The 25197-nt window shown below is 37.7% G+C and overlaps 1 protein-coding gene across 3 annotated transcripts in view; it reads left to right on the forward strand.

Moving 5' to 3' along the window:
• pcx (pecanex) overlaps positions 1-25197 on the forward strand; it is a 743348-nt gene that overhangs the window by 98813 nt on the left and 619338 nt on the right. For all 3 annotated transcript variants that reach the window (XR_016547122.1, XM_090376780.1, XM_090376781.1), the window contains exons 4-5: positions 7159-7305; positions 16977-17078. Coding sequence is in view for 2 of the 3 variants with exons in the window: in XM_090376780.1 (XP_090232906.1) it covers positions 7159-7305; positions 16977-17078 (249 nt within the window). In the remaining variant the exon portion in view is untranslated. The remainder of the gene's footprint in view (positions 1-7158; positions 7306-16976; positions 17079-25197) is intronic.

Genomic DNA, 25197 nt, shown 5'->3' on the forward strand with positions numbered 1-25197 from the left:
TAGTTCCGATGTATATGCAATATTTAACAAACATATTGATGATAAGTAACCTAATAACACTTACTTTACATTAAAAGTACCCTTTGATATGCAATAATAGAGTTTATAGATAGCAGTCCAGTGTATTTGAAAGCCTGGGCAAGTTAGTTTGCTGTTATTGACTTAACGAAGACAGCGTATAATTTTTTGTTTCAATACTGAAACCAACTGGATATTCTGTTAACCTTACAAAGCTGTTTCCTTTAATTTGAGTAATATATGGTACTTTAATGCATACATTATTAAAAGTCACCGAGGAAGGTAGTAAACTTAGAGATGGCAATTTCCTTTTCAGAATGCTGTTTCCATTTCTTATTTTTGCAAACTGGGTATTGTGTGCCTTTTGTACTTAAGCATGTTTGAAGTGTATGTCTCCTGTTATCTGCAATATAATTTCAAAAAGATTAATGATGCACATTTTTCACTTCAGTATAAATGTCAGTTACTGTATTTGGAATATCCAGAAAGGTGAAACAAGATGGTTTTTTTTTTTTTTTTTTGTAATTCTTCATTTCAGACGTTTAGGGATTGATACAGTAATTCGTAACAGCAAAATAAGAAGTAAATTTGCCTAATTTAATTAATTGATTTATGGTTATGGAGATGATTTTTTATTCCAAATTGCTGACATTCTATTAATTTTATTGCATTGTTTGTGGTACAGAAGTTAATATTTTATGTCAAAGCACAGTTTTATTTAAACAAAATTTGAAACCAACTCTTTGCATAAACTCTTGTGATCTCTAATGCAGAATTCTATTTAGAGGCTGCATGTTCATGACTCCTTATCAGGCTACCAAATGGAACTTTGTTGCACCCTTCTGATATTATCTTATTATTAGCTATGTGTGTGTGTGTGTGTGTGTGTGTGTGTGTGTGTGTGTGTGTGTGTGTGTGTGTGTGTCAGAAGTAGAAGGGAATCACCAAGGAAGAGAAGAATGGTGATATCCAGTTCAGGACCCTGGGTATGCCAAACCCATACTCACCAGATGTGAGCCCCTGGGTCTTTTTTAAATTTGTAATCCAGATCACAATGAATTTTTAAGAATGTGATTATAGGGAACATTAACAACATTATAATGTTGGGAAAACTGCTTGCAGAAATTTGCATTCTGCACTTGTATTTCATTAGTTTGATATATATAAGAATATTGGGTTTTTTTATTTGGCTTCCCTTTGTCATAGGGAAGGCTCCTAAAGTTATACATTTCATTGGTTCACTATGTTACATATTATCTACACTTGTGACTGTACATTTAGAGTGAAATATGTTAAGATGGCTTGTTCTCAAATTTATCAACTTCATCAATTCAAAAATTTCTTAACTTAAATTCTGCTATGTAGTGGAAATAATATATGCAGAAAGGCCCTAAATTTCAAATGGATTATTCCAACTCTGTTTGCTCCTAATTAGTGTTCAAGACTTAGATTGTATTTTCCCATAGAAACATAGATACAATGTGAGCATTATCATAAGTAAAAATAATTTAAAATTAAAAATTCAATTAACTAAAGAAAAGTTCTGTAATTCATAGTCCATCCCCTCTGTGGCAGTGTAGTTAGAACAATGCATTACTGCTTACTTCTTTTTTTTTTTTGGAGAAGTCTGGGTTCAGTTCCTGTCTGTGACTGGAGAAATTCTTTAGGCTTCTTCAGTCGAGGCTGTAGTTCAGGGATCAGGTGTCTTTCCCCCCCCCTTGAGTTTTTCTGCCCGTGGTTTGTTTTTACTTGTTTGGTTTTTGTTTTTTTTTTTTTTTTTAGGAGCATTAGCAACTAAGACCATATTGGTCCGGGGATATGTGGTGGTCATTCCCTGACCTTTCCACATCCTCCGTATTTGGTGGTCACAGACTTGAACCCCAGTCTAATCAAGAAGCGTGTGCTATGCACTGCTGCTCCTGCCCACCTGGCTACGGAGGTGCCGGATGTACTTGTACAGCCAAATGGTAAATAAACTGGGAGATGGCTATGGAATTGTGTAATTGTTTCCCTGCTCACAGCTGTAGTTATCCAGTAGTCAAGTCAACTCATAGTTTTTATGCAAACAGAAAAATCTATAAAAATATCAGAAAAATCTATAAAAAAATATATAAAAATCTGTCTTTTGAGCCTACAGCAAGCCCAACCCGTTTCTCTTTTTCAGAAATGTATGGACTGCTGAGCTAATCAAAAGAAATTTGTAGTAAAAAGCAACTTTATTTTAGCTGATATCATTTTAAATTTGTCCTCCACTTGAATCTATACTTTCAACTCACTTGTATTTGTGCTGTTGTTGTGGCATTGATTTTGTGGCATGGTGGTGGCAGTAGGAAAGAACTGTTTGTTGCTGTTGGGAAGCAAGATTAGCATTAGCATTAGTAGAGGCATATGATGCAAGAAAGCAAGCTTATGTAGCATCAGCCAAAAAAAAAAAAAACTTCCACTTCACCGCTCCGTTCGTTTGAAATACCTGTCCAGCTGAGCCTTAAATTTATTTAGGTATCAAATTCCACGAAAAGGAATGGAAGTCTGTTCCACCAATCAACTACCCACTGGCTAAAGGAAAATTTCCGCATGTCTATCCTACATCTGTCTTTCCTCAATTTGAATTTATGCTCTTTCAGGTGATTATTCTGAGCAAGAGAAAGAATCCCATCGGCATTGAGCATGCTCAAACCATTCAAGACTTTATACAACTCTATCAGATCACCTCGCTGGTGCCTAGTCTCCAGACACTGTAGTTTGCAAAACTTAAGCCTTTCTTCTTAAGAGTACCCCTTTGTTCCATTCACTAATCTTGTTGCCCTTCTCTGTACTCGTTCCAGCAGCTCTACATCCTTCTTGAAATCAGGCCTCCAGACCTGTATACAGTACTCAAGGTGTGGCCTGACCAGCATAGCATCAGTAGTGTCCTTAACAACCCAGCCAACCTTTGTATTGTCTGTAATTTTGGACATTAAGCTTGGTATATCATCATCAATGTTATTTATAAATATAGAAAACAGTAATGGACCCAACACTGAACCCTGAGGGGCTCCACTAATAACATTAGTCCACGATGAGCAGTGTCCATTGATTACCACTCTCTGCCTTCTCCCCCTCAACCACCCCTTTATCCATAGCAGCAATTTGCCTCCAATGCCACACTGCTCCAATTTGTGCAGTAGACTTCCATGTGCAACAGTATCAAAAGCCTTTATAAGGCCCAAGTATTTAATATCAATGTTATTCCCTGCATCCAGTTCTTTTGTGACTGCATCATAGTATCCAATCAAATTGATCAGGCAAGACTTGGCGCCTCCATAGCCAGGTGGGAAGGAGCAGCAGTGCGTAGCACACGCATCTTGATTAGACCGGGGTTCGACTCCCTCACCACCAAATACGGAGGATGCGGAAAGGTCAGGGAATGACCACCGCATATCCCGGAGCAATATGGCCTTAGTTGCTAATGCTCCTAAAAAAAAAACCAAAATAACAAATAACAGGCAAGACTTCCCCTTAACAAAACCATGCTGTGTCCGAGCTATAACTGAAGTCTTGTCTAGATGATCCTGCAGTGCTTCTTTAACCAGTGCCTCCATTAATTTTCCTGGAACAGAAGTTAAACTCACAGGTCTATAATTACTTGTGTCAGCCTTTGATCCTCCTTTGTGAATTGGGGTCACATTTGCACATCTCCAGTCTGTGGGTACCTCCCCTGATTCCAAGGAAGCCCTCATAATTATGGCTAAGGGTTTTCTTACTTCCTTTGCTGCCTCCTTTAATATAACTGGATTGATCCCATCCACCCCAGATGCCTTTCTTGTGTTTATCTTCAACAATTTCTCCTCCACTTTACTCTCAGTTATTACAAGATTCTCTAGCTTACTGCCAGAGTTGAATACACCTCTGGCATTCCCCTCGCTGAATAACTGCTCATGTGTGAATGTCGATGCAAAATATTCATTTAGTTTGTTAGCTACCTGAGCAGGATCGTCAACAGTTGACCCATCGATATCAAGTGGACCAATCTGATTCATCCCCTTGCTTCTAGAGTTTACATAAGTAGAGAACTCTTTGCTGTTTTTCTTTGCATTCCTTGCTAAAGATTTCTCGTAATCTGCCTTCGCCTGCCTAACCTCCTTTGTAACTTTGTTACAGATCAACCTGTATCTATCATAGGCTTCTCTATCAACTGTTAATTTGTATGTATTCCATGCATTTTTCTTCTCTGCCATATGTCTCATTAGTTCATCTGACATCCATTTTGGCCTAAACCTTGAACAATATTTCTTAGTTGGTATGTAGCTTCCTAGTAGCTTCCAAGATAAGTTCTTTGAATGCTTCCCTTTTTGAATTTGCTGTTGGTAACATCATAAGTTGGTCCCACTCTATAGAATTTAAATACTGTCTCAGTCCATCGTAGTCGCCTTTACGAATGCAATAACCCTTCCCTTTACCCCTAATGGTAGTTACCTCTTTGAGTAAATCCCACTTCAGCACACTGTGATCACTGCCACCTAGTGGTTCATTAATCTGCAGATTATTAATTCATGAAGAATCACTACTGATAATCAAATCAAGAGTATTACTCCCTCTAGTTGTCTCCCGAACATGCTGATGTAAAAAACAATCCTCCAATAAATCCACAAAAGCCTTTCTAGTGTGTGAGTGACCAGCCCCCAAAATCCAGTCAATATCTGGGAAATTAAAATCCCCTATTTTAAGACTCTCTGATTTACTGGCCCACTCGGTTTCCCTGTACAGTTTCTTATTATACTCATCAGAGTCATTAGGCCTATAGCACACGCCTACTCTCAATTTTGATTTCTCAATGTTTATCTCACACCAAACTGACTCAACACTGCACTGTCCAGCGATGTCGACTGGCTTCACTTCCTTGGATTTTATGTGTTTCTTAACTAATAGCATAACCCCTCCGTTTTCCGACCGGGCTAGCCGGGTGGGTAAAGTGCCTGCCTGGCAACCCAAATGTCGCGGGTTCGAATTCCGCCTCGGGCTTGGATCAAAGTACTGCAAAAACCTTGGGAGGTGCATTATGGCCACAGAAGCTGATATGCCAACAACTACCAAAAAGAAAAATAATCAATAACCCCTCCTCCCTTCCTATCCTGTCCATCCTTTCTGTAGATGTTGTACTCCCCAAATTCGAGTTCTGCATTCCTTATATCTGTGTGACACCACGTCTCTGATATCCTAACAATATCTGCCTTTGATGTTTTGAGCAATACCCCAAATTCATCAAATTTATTTACTAAACTCCTAGCATTGGTGTACACGCAAGTATATACATGCACCTGTTTCTATTCTTAGCTACCCTAACACAACCCATATGTTTACTTGTACCTCAACGACTCCCAGCAATCTCTGAAATAGCCTGCATCTTGTTTTTCAGGCTTCTGCTCATTCCAATAGAAGCAGTGCAAGAATCTCTTTCACCTCTGGCAGTGGCTACTGTTAATCTATTAGTCTTTGTCTCCCCCCAAGCTAGTAGTTTTCCGACCCATCTAACACTGCCTCGATAGCATCAGCAAATATTCTTGCACCCTTTCTATTTAAGTGTATCCCATCGCTGTAGAAGCAGTTTCTCCTGTTAACAAGTACAGTCCAGGCTGAAAAAAATTCTACCCCTTGAGCCTTGCACAATCTTTCCAGGTCTGAATTGATCGACAAGGCTCTCATCATATACTCCCTCTTATCGTGTCTTGGCAAATTATAGCTAAGGATTTGCTTACTTCCTTTGCTGCCTCCTTGAATATAACTGGATAGGTCCCATCCACTCTGGGTGCCTTTCTTTTGTTTATCTTCAACAATTTCTCCTTCACTTTACTCTCAGTTATTAAAAGATTATCTAGCTTACTGCCAGAGTTGAATACACCTCTGGCAGTAAAATCGAGCATTCCCCTCGCTGAATAACTTCTCATGTGTGAATGTCGATGCAAAATATTCATTTAGTTTGTTAGCTATCTGAGCAGGATCATCAACAGTTGAACCGTCGATATCAAGTGGACCAATGTGATTCATCCCCTTCCTTCTAGAGTTTACATAAGTAAAGAACTCTTTGCTGTTTTTCTTTGCATCCCTTTCCAAAGATTTCTCGTTATCTGCCTTCGCCTGCTTAACCTCCTTTGTAACTTGGTTACAAATCAACTTATATCTATCATAGGCTTCTGTGTCACGTGTTAATTTATATGTATCCCATGCATTTTTCTTCTCTGCCATAGGTCTCATTAGTTCATCTGAACCTTGAACAATATTTCTTAGTTGGTATGTAAAGCCTAGTAGCTTCCAAGATAAGTTCTTTGAATGCTTCCCATTTTGGATTTGCTGTTGGTAACATCATCAGTTGGTCACACTGTATAGAATTTAAATATTGTCTCAGACCATCGTAGTCGTCCCTACGAAAGCAATAACCTTTCTCTTTACCCCTGATGGTAGTTACCTCTTTGAGTAAATCCCACACTGTGATCACTGCTACCTAGTGGTTCCTTTATCTGCAGATTCTTAATGCATTAAGAATCACTACTGATAATCAAATCAAGAGTATTATTCCCTCATGTTCGGGAGGCAACTAGAGGGGGTTATACTCTTGATTTAGTGGCTAATTGATAATTAGAAATGGAAAATTCAGTGTTTCTTGAGTCCCAAGTCAAACAACTTTTAGATTGACATGTTTGTAAAACACATTGAATGAGTTTTCATTCATTTGTTATTTAAACAGGAAAAAAGAAAGAATTCAAAGATAGTTCATTCATGTACAATATTTTATTTTATTATGCAGGGTCCCACAAAAGAGTGAGTCCTGGTCAATTGCATCCATTGCATTTGCTTAATCCTGGCTCTGCTGAACTACTTAACAAGAAAAAATATGTATTACAAGGATAATTGTTTGGGTTCATTTACAGTTAAAATGGATGTATAATTTAGAATTTTGATATAAAAAAGTATAGCATAATTCAAAATTAAAATAAACACAACTTATACCACAGTTTGGCTGGGCATTAAAATAAATTTTAATTTTTGTAATCCAAATATGTAAAATCACCAGGTAAAAACATTCACTAGGGAATGTATGCATTTCTGAATTTCACACTTAAACAGTAACATAAATAAATAATTTTTTAAACATTTTATTTGAAGATTTGGAAGTTGATGTCCATCACAGAGAAAGTTCAGGCAGCTCTGGTGCAGCTTCAGTGAAGCAGACTACATCTGACCAACCACAACAAGGTGTCAATGGAGATGAAGGGCTTTCATCTAGTCTTGTAGCAGAAGTAATGCAGCAAGGTAACTCATTTTTCCATTTGCATGGGGCAGAAAATGTTAGTCTTTCTGTTAAGTATTATAATAAAAGATATATTCCTTGACTTTACTGGCCTTCAGTTTTGATCATGGAGAGATTTTCTGCCCTTAATAAAGGTCGAGCATGAGTACTCAGCACTAAGGCTTTATTGAGAATTTTCCCTCTATGTAGTACAGTGCTTAGGATTTCAGGGGTATTTCAATGTAGTGGAGGAAATAAAAGCAAACTTGTAAACTCTACCTGTGCACAATTTTGAACATGAAGACCAAGTGCTGAGTACTTGCCACTGATGCTTGGATTTATGTTCATTTTAGAGGTTCAGTCAGTCCTCGTATAGCACGATAGTTGTGCTAGAAACCCTCGCGCAATGCAAAATCGTGCAATATAAACAACAGGCCCTATGAGAAAAATAGGGTTGGGTGCCGACCACCCAAGATTGAACACACCTTTGAAACCAAAACATTACCAAACACAATAAATTATCGTAATGAAATACTTACGTATTTTATTGCGACTATTACGTAATAAAATATTGCTAATGCTTCTGCTTTTATCGTAAGCAAACTTGTTTTTGTTTGATTTTCTATCGAAACAGATGACAGCTGTTCCATCTCTTCCAATTCTTTGTGCCTTAATCTAATGGATTTTAATTACACTTTGAGTTGTTCCTGCTATGAAAGTTGTTTTTATTTTCTCTGCATTCTTTGTAATTCTCGGCGTTGCCTCATTTAGGTCTGTAGCACGTGCAGTATCACATGGTCTTTCATTTCGCTCAAAGTGTTTCACAATTTCATATTTTTTCTCTATTGACAGAGGCGGACTGGCCATAAGCCTTACCGGGGAAACCCCGCGTGGGCCGGAGGCCAGTGTGATTTTGGCCATAAACACTAGTATTAGGCCACTACAAATTTTCCCGGGTAAGAATTTCTGATCCAGTCCGCCTCTGTTTATCGATATTGCTTTTCTTTTTCTCTCTGAATGTGTAGTGTCTTTACCAGGACACTTCCTTTTCTCATCTTTTAAGTATTTTACTTATTTTTAGGGAATAAAGCACAATTACAAAATGAGGAAGCACGCTTGATACACATAAACAAAGCTGCACGCGTGTAGCAACTGAATAAACAACACCGTAAACGCAGAGACACACTATGAACACATCACTAGCTCACATTTTACTAAAGCACATTTCTGGGGGGTTTCTACCATAAAACAATAAAAACAATTTCCAGTTGCGTTTCTGCTAGTGGAATCTGTTATATACTGGTAGTAAACTCGATCTAATTGCATTTGCGATAATACCGATAGCTGGAATTGTGTGGGTTTTTAAGTTATTATGATTAAATGTGTTTCCCCTTCACTGATATAAAAAACATAAATACATTTTCAGAATCTTCTCTTCATTCCTATTGTGTTGTGTTCAGTTGGGGTTATTCCGTGTTCGACTGCCATTTCTTGTAAACGCAAAAGCGAATCGTGCATAAGCGAATCCGGTTCATGTTATATACAATATCGTTCCCCTATTTATAAATCGTGTATGATTGAATTTGTGTAGTGTGAACATGTGTTATACGATGACTGACTGTATACACAATTATCCAGTTCAATACTTGCCACTAATGCTTGGGTTTATGTTCATTTTAGAGATATACACAATTATCCAGTTCTACCTGTTGGTTATATCTTAGAGAAGCCAGTAAGCTTTGAAACAACTGTCCTGGTGGTTTCTCAGGAAAATTTTTAGCAGATTCATCTATTCTGGTTAAGCTATGCATTTTAAAAAGATGCCACAACTTGGGTAAAAATATACTTAATGGTTTTTGATGGGAAACACCCTTGGAAGCATCTACACTGAATAAATGTGATCGTTCATGAAAAATGCATCATGGAAGTAGATCATCCGAGGCTTCCACCAGAGGCGCTTCCCACACCCCACCACTAGTCTGTACCAAGCAGTGTGATTAGAGCGCATGATGCATTAGCATTAGCATTAGCATTAGCATTAGTAGAGGCATACGATGCAAGAAAGCAAGCTTATTCAGCATCAGCCCAAAAAAAAAAAAAAAAAAACCCTCTCCCATTTCACCCCTCCGTTCGTTTGAAATACCTGTCCAGTTGAGCTTTAAATTTGTTTAGGCTATCAACTTCAACAACAAGTGATGGAAGTCGGTTCCACCAACCAACCACCCGCTGGCCAAAGGCAAATTTCCGCACATCTATCCGACATCCGTCCTTCCTCAATTTGAATTTATGCCCTCTGAGGTGATTATTCTGAGCAAAAGGAAGAATCCCATCAGCATTGAGCATGCTCAAACCAGTCAAGGCTTTGTACACCTCTATCAGATCACCTCGCTGGTGCCTAGTCTCCAGACACTGTAATTTGCAAAACTTAAGCCTTTCTTCATAAGAGCACCTCTTTGTTCCATTCACTAATCGTGTTGCTCTTCTCTGTACTCGTTCCATGATCCCTACATCCTTCTTGAAATGAGGCATCCAGACCTGTATACAGTACTCTAGGTGTGGCCTGACCATTGCCTTATACAAGGGAATAATCACCTCCTTATCCCTGCTGGAAAAATTCCTGTATATCATTGACAGGACACCATGAGCTACTCTTGCAGCCGGTCTGCACTGCTCAGAGAACTTCATATCTGCCTGCACAATTACCCCCAGGTCCTTTTCATTCTCTACCACTGTCAGTGTAGTACCACAGAGTTGATACATGCTCTGGGGTTGCTGTTTCCCATATGTAGTACTTTACATTTGTCAATGTTAAACTTCATTTGCCACCTCTCAGCCCATCTGCTCAACCTTTTCAGATCCTGTTGCAGCAGCGTACTGTCATTAGTGTCCTTAACAACCCTGCCAACCTTTATATCGTCTGCAAACTTGGACATTAAGCTTGATATACCATCATCAATATCATTTATAAATACAGAGAACAATAAAGGACCCAATACTGAACCCTGAGGGACTCCACTAATGACATTAGTCCACGATGAGCAGTGTCCATTGATTACCACTCTCTGTCTTCTACCCCTCAACCACCCCTTTATCCATAGCAGCAATTTGCCTCCAATGCCACACTGCTCCAATTTGTGCAGCAGTCTTCCATGTGCAACAGTATCAAAAGCCTTTCTAAGATCCAAGTATATAATATCAAAGTTATTCCCTGCATCCAGTTCTTTTGTGACTGCATCATAGGATCCAATCAAATTGGTCAGGCAAGACTTCCCCTTAACAAAACCATGCTGTATCCGAGCTATAACTGAAGTCTTGTCTAGATGATCCTGCAGTGCTTCTTTAACCAGTGCCTCTATTAATTTTCCGGGAACAGAAGTTAAACTCACAGGTCTATAATTACTTGTGTCAGCCTTTGATCCTCCCTTGTGAATTGGGGTCACATTTGCACATCTCCAGTCCACGGGTACCTCCCCTGAGTCCAAGGAAACTCTCATAATTATGGCTAAGGGTTTGCTTACTTCCTTTGCTGCCTCCTTTAATATAACTGGATAGATCCCATCCACCCCAGGTGCCTTTCTTGTGTTTATCTTCAACAATTTCTCCTCCACTTTACTCTCATTTATTACAAGATTCTCTAGCTTACTGCTAGAGTTGAATACACCTCTGGCATTCCCCTCGCTGAATAACTCCTCATATGTGAATGTCGATGCAAAAAAATTCATTTAGTTTGTTAGCTACCTGAGCAGGGTCATCAACAGTTGACCCATCGATATCAAGTGGACCAATCTGATTCATCCCCTTCCTTCTAGAGTTTACATAAGTAAAGAACTCTTTGCTGTTTTTCTTCGCATCCCTTGCCAAGGATCTCTCGTAATCTGCCTTCGCCTGCCTAACCTCCTTTGTAACTTGGTTACAGATCAACTTGTATCTATCATAGGCTTCTGTGTCACGTGTTAATTTGTATGTATCCCATGGATTTTTCTTCTCTGCCATATGCCTCATTAGTTCATCTGACATCCATTTAGGCCTAAACCTTGAACAATATTTCTTAGTTGGTATGTAAAGCCTAGTAGCTTGCAAGATAAGTTCTTTGAATGCTTCCCATTTTGAATTTGCTGTTGGTAACATCATCAGTTGATTCCACCGTATAACTGTATAGAATTTAAATACTGTCTCAGTCCATCGTAGTCGCCTTTACGAAAGCAATACCCCTTCCCTTTACCCAAAATGGTAGTTACCTCTTTGAGTAACTCCCACTTCAGAACACTGTGATCACTGCCACCTAGTGGTTCATTTATCTGCAGATTCTTAATGCATGAAGAATCACTACTGATAATCAAATCAAGAGTATTACTCTCTCTAGTTGCCTCCCGAACATGCTGATGTAGAAAACAATCATCCAATAAATCCACAAAAGCCTTGCTAGTGTGTGAGTGACCAGCCTCCAAATTCCAGTCATTATCTGGGAAATTAAAATCCCCCATTATAAGACTCTCTGATTTACAGGCCCACTCTATTTCTCTATACAGTTTCTTATTATACTCATCAGAGTTATTAGGCCTATAGCACACTGCTACTCTCAATTATTGGTCTCCCAATGTTTATGTCACACCAAACTGACTCGACACTGCACTGTCCAGTGATGTCAACTGGCTTCACTTCCTTGGATTTTATGTGTTTCTTAACTAATAGCATAACCCCTCCTCCCTTCCTATTCTGTTTATCCTTTCTGTAGACATTGTACTCCCCAAATTCCAGTTCTGCATTCCTTATATCTGTGTGACACCACGTCTCTGAAATCCCAACAATATCTGCCTTTGATGTTTTCAGCAATAACTCAAATTCATCAAATTTATTTACTAAACTCCTGGCATTGGTGTACATGCAAGTATACATGCACCTGCTCTTCCTCTTAGCCACCCTAACACAACCCATGTGTTTACTTGTATCCCCATGATTCCCAGCAGTCTCTGTAATATCCTGCATCTTATTTTCCAGGCTGCTGCTCATTCCAATAGAAGCAGTGCAAGAATCACTTTGTCCTCTGCCAGTGGCTACTGTTAATCTATTAGTCCTTGTATCCCCCCAATCTAGCAGTTTTCCGACCCACCTAACACTGCCTCGATAGCATCAGCAAACATTCTTGCACCCTTTCTATTTAAGTGTATCCCATCCCTGTAGAAGCAGTCTCTCCTGTTAACAAGTACAGACCAGGCTGAAAAAAATTCTACCCCTTGAGCCCTGCACATTCTTTCCAGGGCCGAATTGATCGACAGGGCTCTCATCATATACTCCCTCCTATCGTGTCTGGGCAGAATTGCAGACACTTTCAAATTCAACCCTAATTCACTGCTTTTTTTCATCAGTGACCTGTACTTGTTCAGAAATGGCTGTGTATTAATGATGCTATTGCACTTATTATATACCTAGTCTAAATTTGCTCGCAGCTTGAGGCTTTAACCCTAAATGCACCTTAGTCTAAATACATCATACACCATCAGGCATCCCTCATATTGTGGAGTTATACTTCATAACTGTTTTGCCATCATTGCATCACTTGGGTACCTACCCACCCACCGAAGAAGGGCCAAGTAGCCCTGAAATACTAGGGTACCTGCCCACCCACTGATGATAGGCCAATAGCCTTGAAACATGTCTGGGGAGCCTGATATTCACGGAGCTTCCGAGAATGGGTAACAATAGTCTTCTCTACTGGGGAAGCGTTACCTATTGGAGGAATTTGAGTTTTTTGAGTGGTGTGAGTTGAAGGAGTTACTGTCCCTTTCATTCTTATACACCATTTCTTTTCCTTTTCTACTCCTACTATTACTTTCCCTCTACCTTTTTGCTTTTCTAAGTCTAGTAGGGACAAGTGGATAGTCGAGTTATTATCTCACACGTATACAAAATATCACTGAAACATTGCCATCTGGGCGGTGGTGGCACCTATCTGAGAATTAGTAACATTAGTCTTCTCCTTAGGTGATGCGTTACTTATTCGAAGTAGTGCAGTATCGTTGCAACTCGTTGTGAAGGTATTCACAGTATGAGATATAACTTAAAACAATGCCACCTTATAAATATTCTGTTTATTCAGAAATGGCTGTGTATTAATGATGCTATTGCACTTAATATACAGGGTGTCTCAAAAATATTGGTACAAGCGATTAGGGGACGTAGATAACATCTAAAGGAATGTAAAACGCATAGGAACACACAACCGCAAACGTCACGGGACAGTAGTAACAGAGGCATAAGAAGCAGAAATGACACAGAACAGTAATTAGTGGCAAACATTTATTTGACATAATATTAACAATGGAGTACGAGATGGATGCATTTCGTGATGTTACAACAGATGCTCGAAGGTTCCGCCATGAGACGCGATGCATGCGTGACACCGACGCAGCATGGATTGATGGACACGGTCGAACACACCTGGAGTTTCTTTGGCAGTAGCAGCAGCGCAGATGAGTCTCGCCATGAGATCCATTTCCGTCTCCACAGGCGATTCATACACGATAGATTGAGGGCCCCACAGAAAGAAATCAAGAAAACAGGCACCCAAAATGCCTGTTCAAATGGTCATGAACACTCCTTCCATAATGGGCAGGCGCCCCGTCATGTTGAAACCAAATGTTGTGTCTCGCATTTGCTGGAACCTCATCAAGTAACCCTGGTAGAACTTGTTCAAGAAAGATCTGATATTTAGCGGAGTTCATGCGGGAATTGTAATAGGTATAAGCCGACTAAGCAGTCACCGACCATACCTGCCCACTCATTTATTACGAAGTGATGTTGTGCCGCATGGGGGCGCACACCATGTGGGTAGTCCCGAGCCCACTCGTGAGCATTGTGCTGATTGAATAAGCCTTCCCAAGTGAAATAAGCTTCATCCGTGACCAAAACATAGGCTGGAAATTAAGTTTTGAACACTTTCTTGGAGAAACCACTGCACAAAAGCCACACGTGCAGGATGATCTTGGGGGAGCGGTAACTGAACCCTTTAGAGATGAAAGGGGTGTAAGGAATTGTCGTGCCAGACACGCTGCAATGAAACACTCCTGAGGCAATGGCACGTGTGCTGGTAGTGGGATTATTCTGGACGGCATTCAACACACTTTCTTCCATGGCTGGAGTTCGCGTCAAATGTGGTCTGCCCGCACTACTCCTGTTACCTTGAAATGACCCATAATCGCACAAATTTTGATGCACACACGCAAACAAACGGTGGTCCGGTACATGTCTGTCTGGGAAGCGTTCTCCATAAATTCATTGAGCTGCTCATCCATTGCCCTCTGCTAATCCATACACCAGGTGCATGTGTGCCAGCTTACAGTTCGTATATCGATGCATGCTCTTCGTGCGGCGACTACTGCTTGAATGAGTAAACCAGAAATTTTCCCTCTCACGAACTGATGAACAGCACCGTGTACTGACTTACGGTGACGTTTCCGGTTATAGGTTCCTATGCAATTCACATTCCTTTAGATGTTAACTACCTCCCCTAAACGTTTGTACCATTATTTTTGAGACACCCTCTATACATGAACAAAACATTTAATTAGAAAATGTTTTTGATAATTAACAAAATTTAAAATGCTGTTTTAGTTCACTTTCCTCGCGGGCCGTAGGTTGGACACCGCTATGAATCAACTGTAAGCACCCCGTTCGAGAATTAGAAAAGTGATTTTCTTTTATCTCAACAAATAATCATCTGTTATTTCGCGGAAGTGCATTATCCACAGTTTTCCTTAAATTTTCCCTATCTCTGTTTACATGGCCACAGCACCTGGATATCCGAAAGACACCGATATTTTGGACAGTTTCAAAAAAAAAAAAAGAAAGAAAAGAAAAAATTCAAATTTAAGAACTAGTGACAGTACTGATGACGAGAGAAGGACAACAAAAGTATTAATCCTTCTAAACATGAATTGTTGACATTTGGTGAAAATGAAGTTAGAAAATTGTCAATTAGAGTTAAATGCAATTCTTCAATTTCAGGGATTATTATTATTAGCCAGTTGGTGCAAGGAAGCCTGAGGCTTATGCTGCACCAGCCAAAAAAGAAAAAAAAATATTTCCAAGTTACTCTGAGAGAGAGAGAGAGAGAGAGAGAGAGAGAGAGAGAGAGAGAGAGAGAGAGAGAGAGAAAGAAGTAGAAAGGAATCACTAAGAAAGAGAAGAATGATGATATTCAGTTGATGAGGACCCTGGGTTTGCCAAACCCATACTCACCAGATGTGAGCCGCTGGGATTAAATACCTAATTGGTAAGAAGGTTTCGGAAGAATTGAAGCATTTGACGAACACTCTGAGTATGATACCAATTTCACCGAGTGAATGTGAACGAGGATTTTCACAAATGAATCTGATCGCCTGCTGAACCAGTGCTTTGTTGATGACAAAAACAGTCAGCCCACACTGACCCACTTTGATCCAGCAAAATATGTCAATTCGTGTCTGCTTCGGAAAACGTCTTTCAGCAACCGACACACAAAGAGGAGGTAAAGAAGTCAGCATAGCGTGTCGGATGAGAACTTAATAAAACTTTGGAAAATTCTACAAAAACTTTATTACGAAATTATTTTTACTTATTTTACTCCACAGTTTACTTATTTTTTTATATACTTGAATAATAAATTTTTGCTTAAGAAACTGTGTTAATATACTTAATTTGTTATTCTTATTCTAAAAACATTACTATTAAAGTAACAATATCATGGGAAAAAAAAATTTAGAGTACTTTTCATATCCTTTTTATTTTCAATTTTTCCTTGAGTACTGCATACAAGTCTATGGGCATCATTTTAGGAAGGATGTAGAGGTGATGGAACGAGTACAGAGAAGGGCAAACAAAGTGGGGCTCTTACCTAGAAAGGGATAAACTAAACACATCATTTGGGGTGATCCAATTGATGTATTTAAGGCTTTTAATGGTTTGAGCAAGACCAATGCTGATGGGATTCTTTCACCCTACTCAGATTATGCACTTGAGGGGCCATAAATTCAAATTGAGGAATGACAGTTTTAGAATAGATGTTTGGAAATTTGCGTGTAACAAGCAAGTGGTTGATTGCTGGAACAAGATTCCATCTATGGTGGAAGTTGCCGACCAGGCTAGCCAGGTAGGTAAAGTGCCTGCCTGGCAACCCAAAGGTAACAGGTTCGAATCATGCCTCGGAACTTGGATCAGAGTAAAATGCAAAAACTTTGGGAGGTGCATTATGGCCACAGAAGCCGATGCGTCAACAACTGAAAAAAAAAAAAAAAATTGTGGAAGTTGATTAAATAAATTCAGGCAAGAACTAGACAAGCTTTTGAATGGAATGGATAGCTTAAATGGGAAGTTATTTTTATTTATTTTTATTTTTTAAAAAAAGGAAGTATAAGATTGCTTCTTTTTTTTTTTTTGCATCATATGCCGCTACGGTATTTCTAATGATTAGAGAAAATCAAACACAGAAATAGTTATTTCTATTACTATAAAAAGTTACCAATTTTCCTGTTATTATCCCTGGGCAGAAGTTCTCTATTTCTATCCTAAAATTTATATCTAACTTTATTCTCATTTATCAGAATTGCTAGACATTTATATGTTACCCCATGGTAAAATTTTCTAGACTAAATGAATGAATAAGTAGTATGTGTGTGTGTGTGTGTGTGTAATTTATTTGTTTATTTCTGCCCTCTAGTAGCTGCATCAGAATGCAGGAATTGGTCATGTGGTGTTGATTCAGATCCTATAGATGAAGGCGAAAATTCTAGAAAATCTTCCATTAGGCAGGAAACGACTGGTAACTGATAAGTATAATTTATAATTATAATGATATGTCTTGAGCAAATTTTGCTGATGATTTTGTTTAAGTGTATATTTTGCTTATGATTTGGATTATGTGTAGACGGTATCTTCACTGAAGAAAAACACATTTGATATTTGATCAGTTACAGTTTTGATATTTTTAAAATTTGTTAAGCAGATTTTTAATCTGAGTGGCATTATAAATTGTGAATGGATTTTTAATACCACCATTAAGTGAGTATGTGCAAAATACATTTATTTTCTGCTTAGCCATTATTTCTAATTGATTATATGCTGATTATCTTTCTGTGAATATTGAAACTTAATATGCATATAAAAATAATGCATATTATAAAATGCGATTATAAAAATAATCATAATCAATTATCATTAATTTAATATTAATCAAACATGATGATTAGAGAGAGAGAGAGAGAGAGAGAGAGAGAGAGAGAGAGAGAGAGAGAGAGAGAGAGAGAGAGAGAGAGAGAAAAAAACCCAAGTGGGAAAAACACTATCTTCAGTTTTGATAACATTGAATGAAATCCCTCAGCTGTTGTTGGCCTTTTGTTTATTAATTTTATATATAATTGATTATGAAATTTTCATAGCACTGTTTGTGTTTCACCGAACTTTTCCATTGAATTTGCCCATAAATGGGTAACATAAGCCAGAATATCACCAGTGGACCGACACTGATGGAATCCATACTGGCGATCGTTGATCAGGCGGCTTCTAGGTAGTTTAAGAGTTGGCAGTTAATCGGTTTTTCCATTACTTTAGAACAAGTAGAAGTAATTTCAATGGGATGATAATTGGATGGGAGGGATTTGTCACCCTTTTTAGGAACTGGCTGGATATGAGCAAAGAAAACCTTTGGAATAAGAAAGTGAGTAAAGATGGCAAAGAACAGGAGTAAGTTCAGGAGCACAGGTTTTGAGAAGAAGTGGAGAAATACCATCAGGACCTGGAGCTTTCTTAGCATCAAGATTCGTCAAAATCCTTCTGACATCCTTTTGACGGAAGACCAATGGAGGCCATGAATGGAGTGTGTTGGGAATGGTGGGAGATGTTTTACCAAAATCATTAATACATGAGTTGGAAGAAAAATGGGATGGTAGCAGGTTAACTTTATTCTTGGCTGAAGTTACAACACCCCCATCTGGCAGAGGTTGGAGCAGAGATGGGCAAAAGTTGCTGGCATTAGCTTTGGCAAGACAACAGAATGCTCAACTGCCATTAGGGCATGAAGCAAGTTTTCTACTCTTAGCCTGTTCAAAATCTGGTTTGGACTGATTAATAACTGCTTTACAATTGTTGCGAGGTTTGGTGTAGGCAGAAAATGAAACTGAAGAATTGGAAACAAGCCAATTATGATATGCAACATTCTTCTCTTGAACAGCCTTAGCACATTTATTGGAAAACCAAGGTTTAGATTCAGGACAAAATTTTAAAGTGGAGTGTGGAATAAAAGATTCCATTCCTACAACAATAATTTCACTGACAGGATCTGAGCAAATGTTGACATCAGAAGTTTTGAAACAGTAATCCGACCAAGGAAAAAAAGAAAAGAAATCTTGCTGGTCATCCCATTTTGCATTCTTGTAATGCCAAACAATACGAGGTTGGGAATAGCCATGAGATAAATGTTCCATTGGAAAAGAGACAATCACCAAATTGTGATCTGCGGTGCCTAAAGGACCACTGACTTCGACCGCGTACTTAGAATGGTTGTTTGTGAGAAAAAGATCAAGTGTGTTGGTTGTATGGTTAGGATTGTCTGGTATCCTTGTTGGTAAATGAACAATCTGTGCATTCCTACAAGTAATTGCATAAGCCTCAGCATCTCGACCAGCTAAGTCTATGTGACTAGAAAATGGAAGCCAACTAGAGTTGTGAACATTAAAATCACCAAGGAAAATTATCTCACTGTTCGGAAAGTTGGTCTGGAGAAAGTCAAGTTGCAAAGAGAGGAAGTCAAAGAGCTCCAAGTGATTAGTGGAGTTGGAAGAATGGTAGGGACAACATATGAATTTGACACAATGAGGTAGAGAGATTATGAGCCAGAGAAGATCGAAAGGAGGAGATTCCAAATTACCAAGTCTCTGACCGGGAATATTGGAATGGACATATGTACAAGTACAACCTTTGAGGAAAAAGGAATCATACAGCAAATAATTTGAGCTGAATAGACAATCGGGCTAAATAGAAATTTTAATAAAAGGCATATTGCTTTTTTATTAAAACATCAAAATATTTATTTAGTTTATTGGTGTATAAGGACAAATTGTTACAATGAAATCTAAAGAATTCCAATAATTAAATAAAATTGTATATGTTTTGGATTTCTCTAATGAAATCTGTCTTTTGGCCTTGAAATTTGGTTTCTATAAAATTATATACAGCTAAAGCCTGTGACAGGTGGAATCTGTATAGGGTAGAAAAAGCTAGAAATCTTGAAATCATACTGCATAATGATGCTGACATTCTTAAGAAAGTCCCTCAGTATGATGGACCCTGCGAGATGCAGATGGAAAGTGGAAACCAATTTTGAACTTACAGAAATGTTTTCAGGTAGGCTGATTCAGGTTTTGAGTTGCTTACCAATCACGCACCATAATTGGCTTGACAAATCTTTTGTTTGGAAGATCTTTTCTTCCAACTGGTAAGTTTAGGAAAACCAGAAATAATGTTTAAGCCATAGGGAGTTAAAAGCAATTAACCACCCTTTGAGTTGTGCCCCTACATTAGCTACTAATATCCTGAAACTCTTAAATTCTGTGTCCTTTTGTACTCCATGAAAGAGCCCATAGAAAAATGTTTTCCTTATGTGAGATTACGAATGATGACTTATGTGCTTTTAGTCTCTTCTGGGAAAAGACTCTTTCACACACGGGGGTGGTGCTACAGGATTTCTGTTTTTGTTGAATTGTTTTTAGCAAAAAAGAAGTTCTGGAAATCCCTGGAACAAGGAACTTTGAGATAAACCAAAATGCCAGTGCCATTGCATCCTTGGTGGTTACATCTAATGTCACAGGAATTTATGTAGAGTGCTTAGTCTCTGGTTGAAACTGAAGTGATAAATTTGGTTCCTTCGAGAAATTACCTATATATTTTTCAATGCCAACAAGGTACATTTTTCATGGTTTTCTAATAACATTTAAGACTTACTCTTGTCTTACACCTTCCGTAGTACAACTTTTAGGATAAACAGCAGTATTACTGTAAATATTCGTTATATTTATTAGGAATATTTATGGAAATATTCACTTGATTTAAAGTGCAATTTTTTAGAGTTATGGAAAATTAAATGTGTATGTATTTGTTTTCACACACATGGATAATAAACTGAAAAATTTAGATCTTAAGGAAAGGATTAATGTTTTTCAAATAGTCACTAGGATAAAATGAGCTCTAAAGAAGTGACTGTGCATTTTAAATGTGGAAAGACCCAAATTTATGACGTCATCAAGCAAAGAATAAAATGATGGAAAAATCTTTACTGAGCAGTAAAAATGATTTGGCCAGGATGAAAGAAAGAGATACAAAGTACTTGAGGCTAAATTGAGTTTGAGTGGTTTCAGCAGCAAGAGCAAAGAACTTTCCTATTTTGGCCCAATTCTACAACAAAAAGCAAAAGAAATGGCAGGAATACTTAAGCTGCATGGTTTTTTTGCAAAATGGGTGGCTACAAAATTTTAGGAAAAGGCATGGCATAACATTTAATGCCTCTTGTAGGGAAGTGAATGATGTTAACAAAATATGATTGAAAGTTGGCATGATAAATTAAAAGAAATAATCCATCACTGTGTTTCCAAAGACATTGCAAATGTTGATTAAACACTGTTTTAGAGCTCTGATGAATAAAACCTTGCAGATGAAAGATGAAAACTTCTTGAGGTTGTTATTCAAAAGAATGGTTAACTGTACTTTTGGCTAACTTTGCTGAGGGAAAATTGGAAAATCCAATTAGTGATCAGGTAAGAGTGAAAACCCAAGAAGCTTCGAAAATTTAAAGAAGAGCCATATTCCTGTGGAATAGATAGCAAACAAGAAAGCTTGGATGACGATTGCTGTATTTGAGGAATTCTTGAAGTAGTTAAATAAAAGAATGGAAAAAAGAAAATAGGAATATTCAATTTTTCCTAGATAATGCAACCTGCCACCCAGGAGTTCAACTCACAAATAATCGGCTTGTCTTCCTGCCTCCTTGTACAACACCAGTTCGCCAACGACCAGACAATGGAATTATACATGTAAAACTGAATTATAGGAAATTGATGCTTCAGCATCTTATTGCAAACATGGTTGACTGCAATAGAGTATCAGACTTGGCACTAAAAATTGATGTGTTAAGCCACTCAGTGTGTAAAAGATGAATGTGTAAGGAAGTGTTTCTGAGACTGTGGCTTCATTTTTGATAATGACATTGGTTGTGAAGAAGTTGTTTGTAATAATAATGATTACAGTGAAATCCAAAATTTGATTGAAGAGATGTATGAAGCAGAGGTTAGCATTGAAAATGCAGAAAATTTTGTAAACATTGATGAAAATGTATTTGCAACAGTTGATGAAATTGACTTATAAAATATGATAGAATCCCAAACTACAATTTGGGAAATTCAGATGAACAGAGTGGAGAATATTATGAATAAATGGAAATACCATCTCCATAATGGGTAGGTTATATTAATGCTTTAAAATATTATGCTAAAATGAATGGTGATAATGATTTTTATGAAAAGGTTGTGGAGTTACGGTTCTCTTTTAAGTTAAGCATGAAAAAAGCCCAGAAAAAAACAAAACAATTGCTATTGGGCAGTTTTTTCAAATAAGTTCTGTTGATGTTTTGTTTTTTAAATTTTTTTTTATTATATTCTATAAATTTTTACCTGTTTAGCATAGTTCGATCAAATGTATTAGTTCCTTTTTTTCTATTTTTTTTTTTTTTTTCAGGAAAATGATTTAATTCTAATAAAGTTAGTCTTTTGCATAATTTTTTACTGTGTTTATTTATCATAATATGTAGTATTAAATATTATGGTATCATTACTTTTCCTTCTCTTGAGGCCCATGGAAATATCCATTGTGTTAACCTGTCTAAAGAGGCAAACCTGCTTACGCTGGAAAAATAGCCCAGTCCCTTGCGATTCATTCTGCTATTGACATGTTTTATTGTAAGAAGAGAACTGAATTCAGTTTTGAGTGTTTTTAGAAGTTTTAAGAAGAGAAATGAACCAGATGAATTCAGTTTTTTAATTAAATTAAAGCGAATTTTTATAATTGAAAAATTATAAAAGAATTTGAATTTAGTGAAATTTTATTTAGCCATTATTTGAATCTACTGACAGTTTTGAATTTAGTGAAAATTTTGATTTAGTCATTAACGTCAAAAACAACAAAAATACAACTATATAACTTTATAGAACCTAAAATGAACACCTGAAAATAAATTGAAGTAATTTCACTAATCTGAAATGAGGCCACTGTATCAATTAGTCATTTCATACCAATAAACTAATTAATTAAGAGTTTCACTGAGTAGCATTCTTACTTAGTAGTATATCAATATAATGTCCTTTTCAAGTTTGACATCTATTCTGCAACCATCCTTTTTCAGTTTGAATTTATGTTGTTGTTGTGTGTGTGTGTTATCTCAGAAAAAGCAAAGATGCCTTATAGTTTACTCAACCATTTTAAATTAGCATTAGCATTAGTAGAGGCATATGATGCAAGAAAGCAAGCTTATGCAGCATCAGCCAAAAAAAAAAAAAAAACTTCCACTTCACCCCTCCATTCATTCGAAATACCTGTCCAGCTGAGCCTTAAATTTATTTAGGCTATCAACTTCCACAACAAGGGTTGGAAGTCCGTTCTACCCGCTGGCTAAAGGCAAATTTCCGCACATCTATCCTACATCTGTCTTTCTTCAATTTGAATTTATGCCCTCTCAGGTGATTATTCTGAGCAAAAGGCAGTATCCCATCAGCATTGAGCATGCTCAAATCATTCAAGGCTTTATACACCTCTATCAGATCACCTCGCCGGTGCCTAGTCTCCAGACACTGTAATTTGCAAAACTTAAACCTTTCTTCGTAAGAGCAACCCTTTGTTCCATTCACTAATCTTGTTGCCCTTCTCTTTACTCGTTCCAGCAGCTCTACATCCTTCTTGAAATGAGGCCTCCAGACCTGTATACAGTACTCAAGGTGTGGCCTGACCATTGCCTTATACAAATCTTGAAACAGTTAGGATACTAACCCAATGCCTGGTTTCTAGACAGTTCAATTTTCAGAACCTCTGTCTTTCTTAGTAAGAATAATTTGTGTGACCCCCATCTAATCTAATTGCACATCTTTGCACCTTTTCCGACAGATATACATCCTTCCTAGAATTTCAACTTTTCCATAACTGAATATCACCAGTGGATCGATACAGATGAAATCCATACTAGTGATCATTGGTCAGATAGTTTCTAGATAGGTTAATAGGTGGCAGTTAATAGATTTCTACATTATTTTTGAAAGAGTAAAAGTAATTGCAATGGGAAAATAATTGGATGGGAGGGATTTGTCACCTTTTTTAGGAACTGGCCACCTGTGTTTCACAGGAGAAAAACCAAATCAGGACGTGGAGCTTTCTTACCATCAAGATTGTTCAAAATCCTTCTGACATCCTTTGTTAAGGAAGCATTGAATGGAGTGTACTGCAAATGGTAGAAGGTGGTTTATCAAGATCATTAACACATGAGTTAAAAGAAAAGTAGGATGCTAGTAGATCAGCTTTATTTTTGGTTGAAGTGGCAATAGAACCATTTGGTTTTGACAGGTGGAAATAGAAATATGCAAAAGTTGCAGCCAATAGCTTTTGGCAGGAGCCCTGAATGCTTAAATTTGGACAAGAAGCAAGTTTCTACTCTTAGCCTGTTCGAAATCTAGTTATGACTGATGAATAATTGCATAACAATTGTTGCTAGCTTTGTTGTAGACAGAAAATGAACCTGGAGATTTGGATACAAGCCAGTTGACACATGAAGCATTCTTATCTTAAACAGCCTTAACACATTTATTGGAAAACCAAGGTTTAGACAAGATTTTAAGGTGGATGTGGAATAAAGGATTCCATCCTTACAAGAATAATTTCACTGACACAATCTGAGCAAAAGTTGACATCAGAAGATTTGAAACAGTAATCTGACCAAGGAAAAGAAGAAAAGAAATCTTGCAGGTCATCCCATTTTGCATTCTTGTAATGCCAAACAAAACAAGGTTGAGACTAGTCACAAGAGAAAGGCTCCATTTCAGAAGGGTCATCACCAAGTTGTGATATGTGATCAAGCGTGTTGGCTGCATGGTTAGGATTTTCTAGTATTCTGCTAGATAAATGAACAATCTGATCAAGATCATTAGTAATTACAAAAGCCTTGGCATCTCGACCATCTTGGTTCATGTGACTAGAAAACAGAAGTCACCTGGAGTTGTGAACATTAAAATCACCTAGGGAAATTGCCTCACTGCTACAAAAGTTGGACTGGAGAAATTCAAGTTTCAAAAAATTCCAAGTGATTAGTGGAGTTGAGAACAATAGAGGCAACAGATGAATTTGACAGAATGTAGTAGAAAGATTTTAGTTCAGAGAAGATTGAAAAGAGGAGATTACAAATTAGTAAGTCTCTGACAGGGAATGTCAGAGCAGACATATGCAAAGTACCACCTTTGAATCAAAAGAAACTATACAGTGAATCATTCGGACAACTGAGATGAGATGTCAGATATTGTGTTTGAATCAACTGATAATTGGGATCCTGTTAGACAAAGTGTGTGCAGTTTGTCAAATAAGTGGAAATGGACATCATTGAGATTGGAACTGTAGCCATGTATATTTGTGAAATGAATGAGGAAGATAAAATAGATATAGTAATAGTATTCGCCATATAGTGCAAGGAAGCCACAGACTTTTTCTGCACTGGCAAAAAAAAAAACAAAAAAAAAAACAAACCAAGCAGATAAAAAAGGACAGATTATATATTTTTCTCCTCACACAGGTAAGTATCCAGTAGACCTTTGAATTTATTCAAACTGTTGGCTACAACTACGTATGAGGGCAAGTTTTGA

The sequence above is a fragment of the Mastigoproctus giganteus genome, chromosome 6, assembly GCF_048544385.1.
Source record: "Mastigoproctus giganteus isolate SK-2022 chromosome 6, ASM4854438v1, whole genome shotgun sequence".
In the NCBI taxonomy this organism is placed as follows: domain Eukaryota; kingdom Metazoa; phylum Arthropoda; class Arachnida; order Uropygi; family Thelyphonidae; genus Mastigoproctus; species Mastigoproctus giganteus.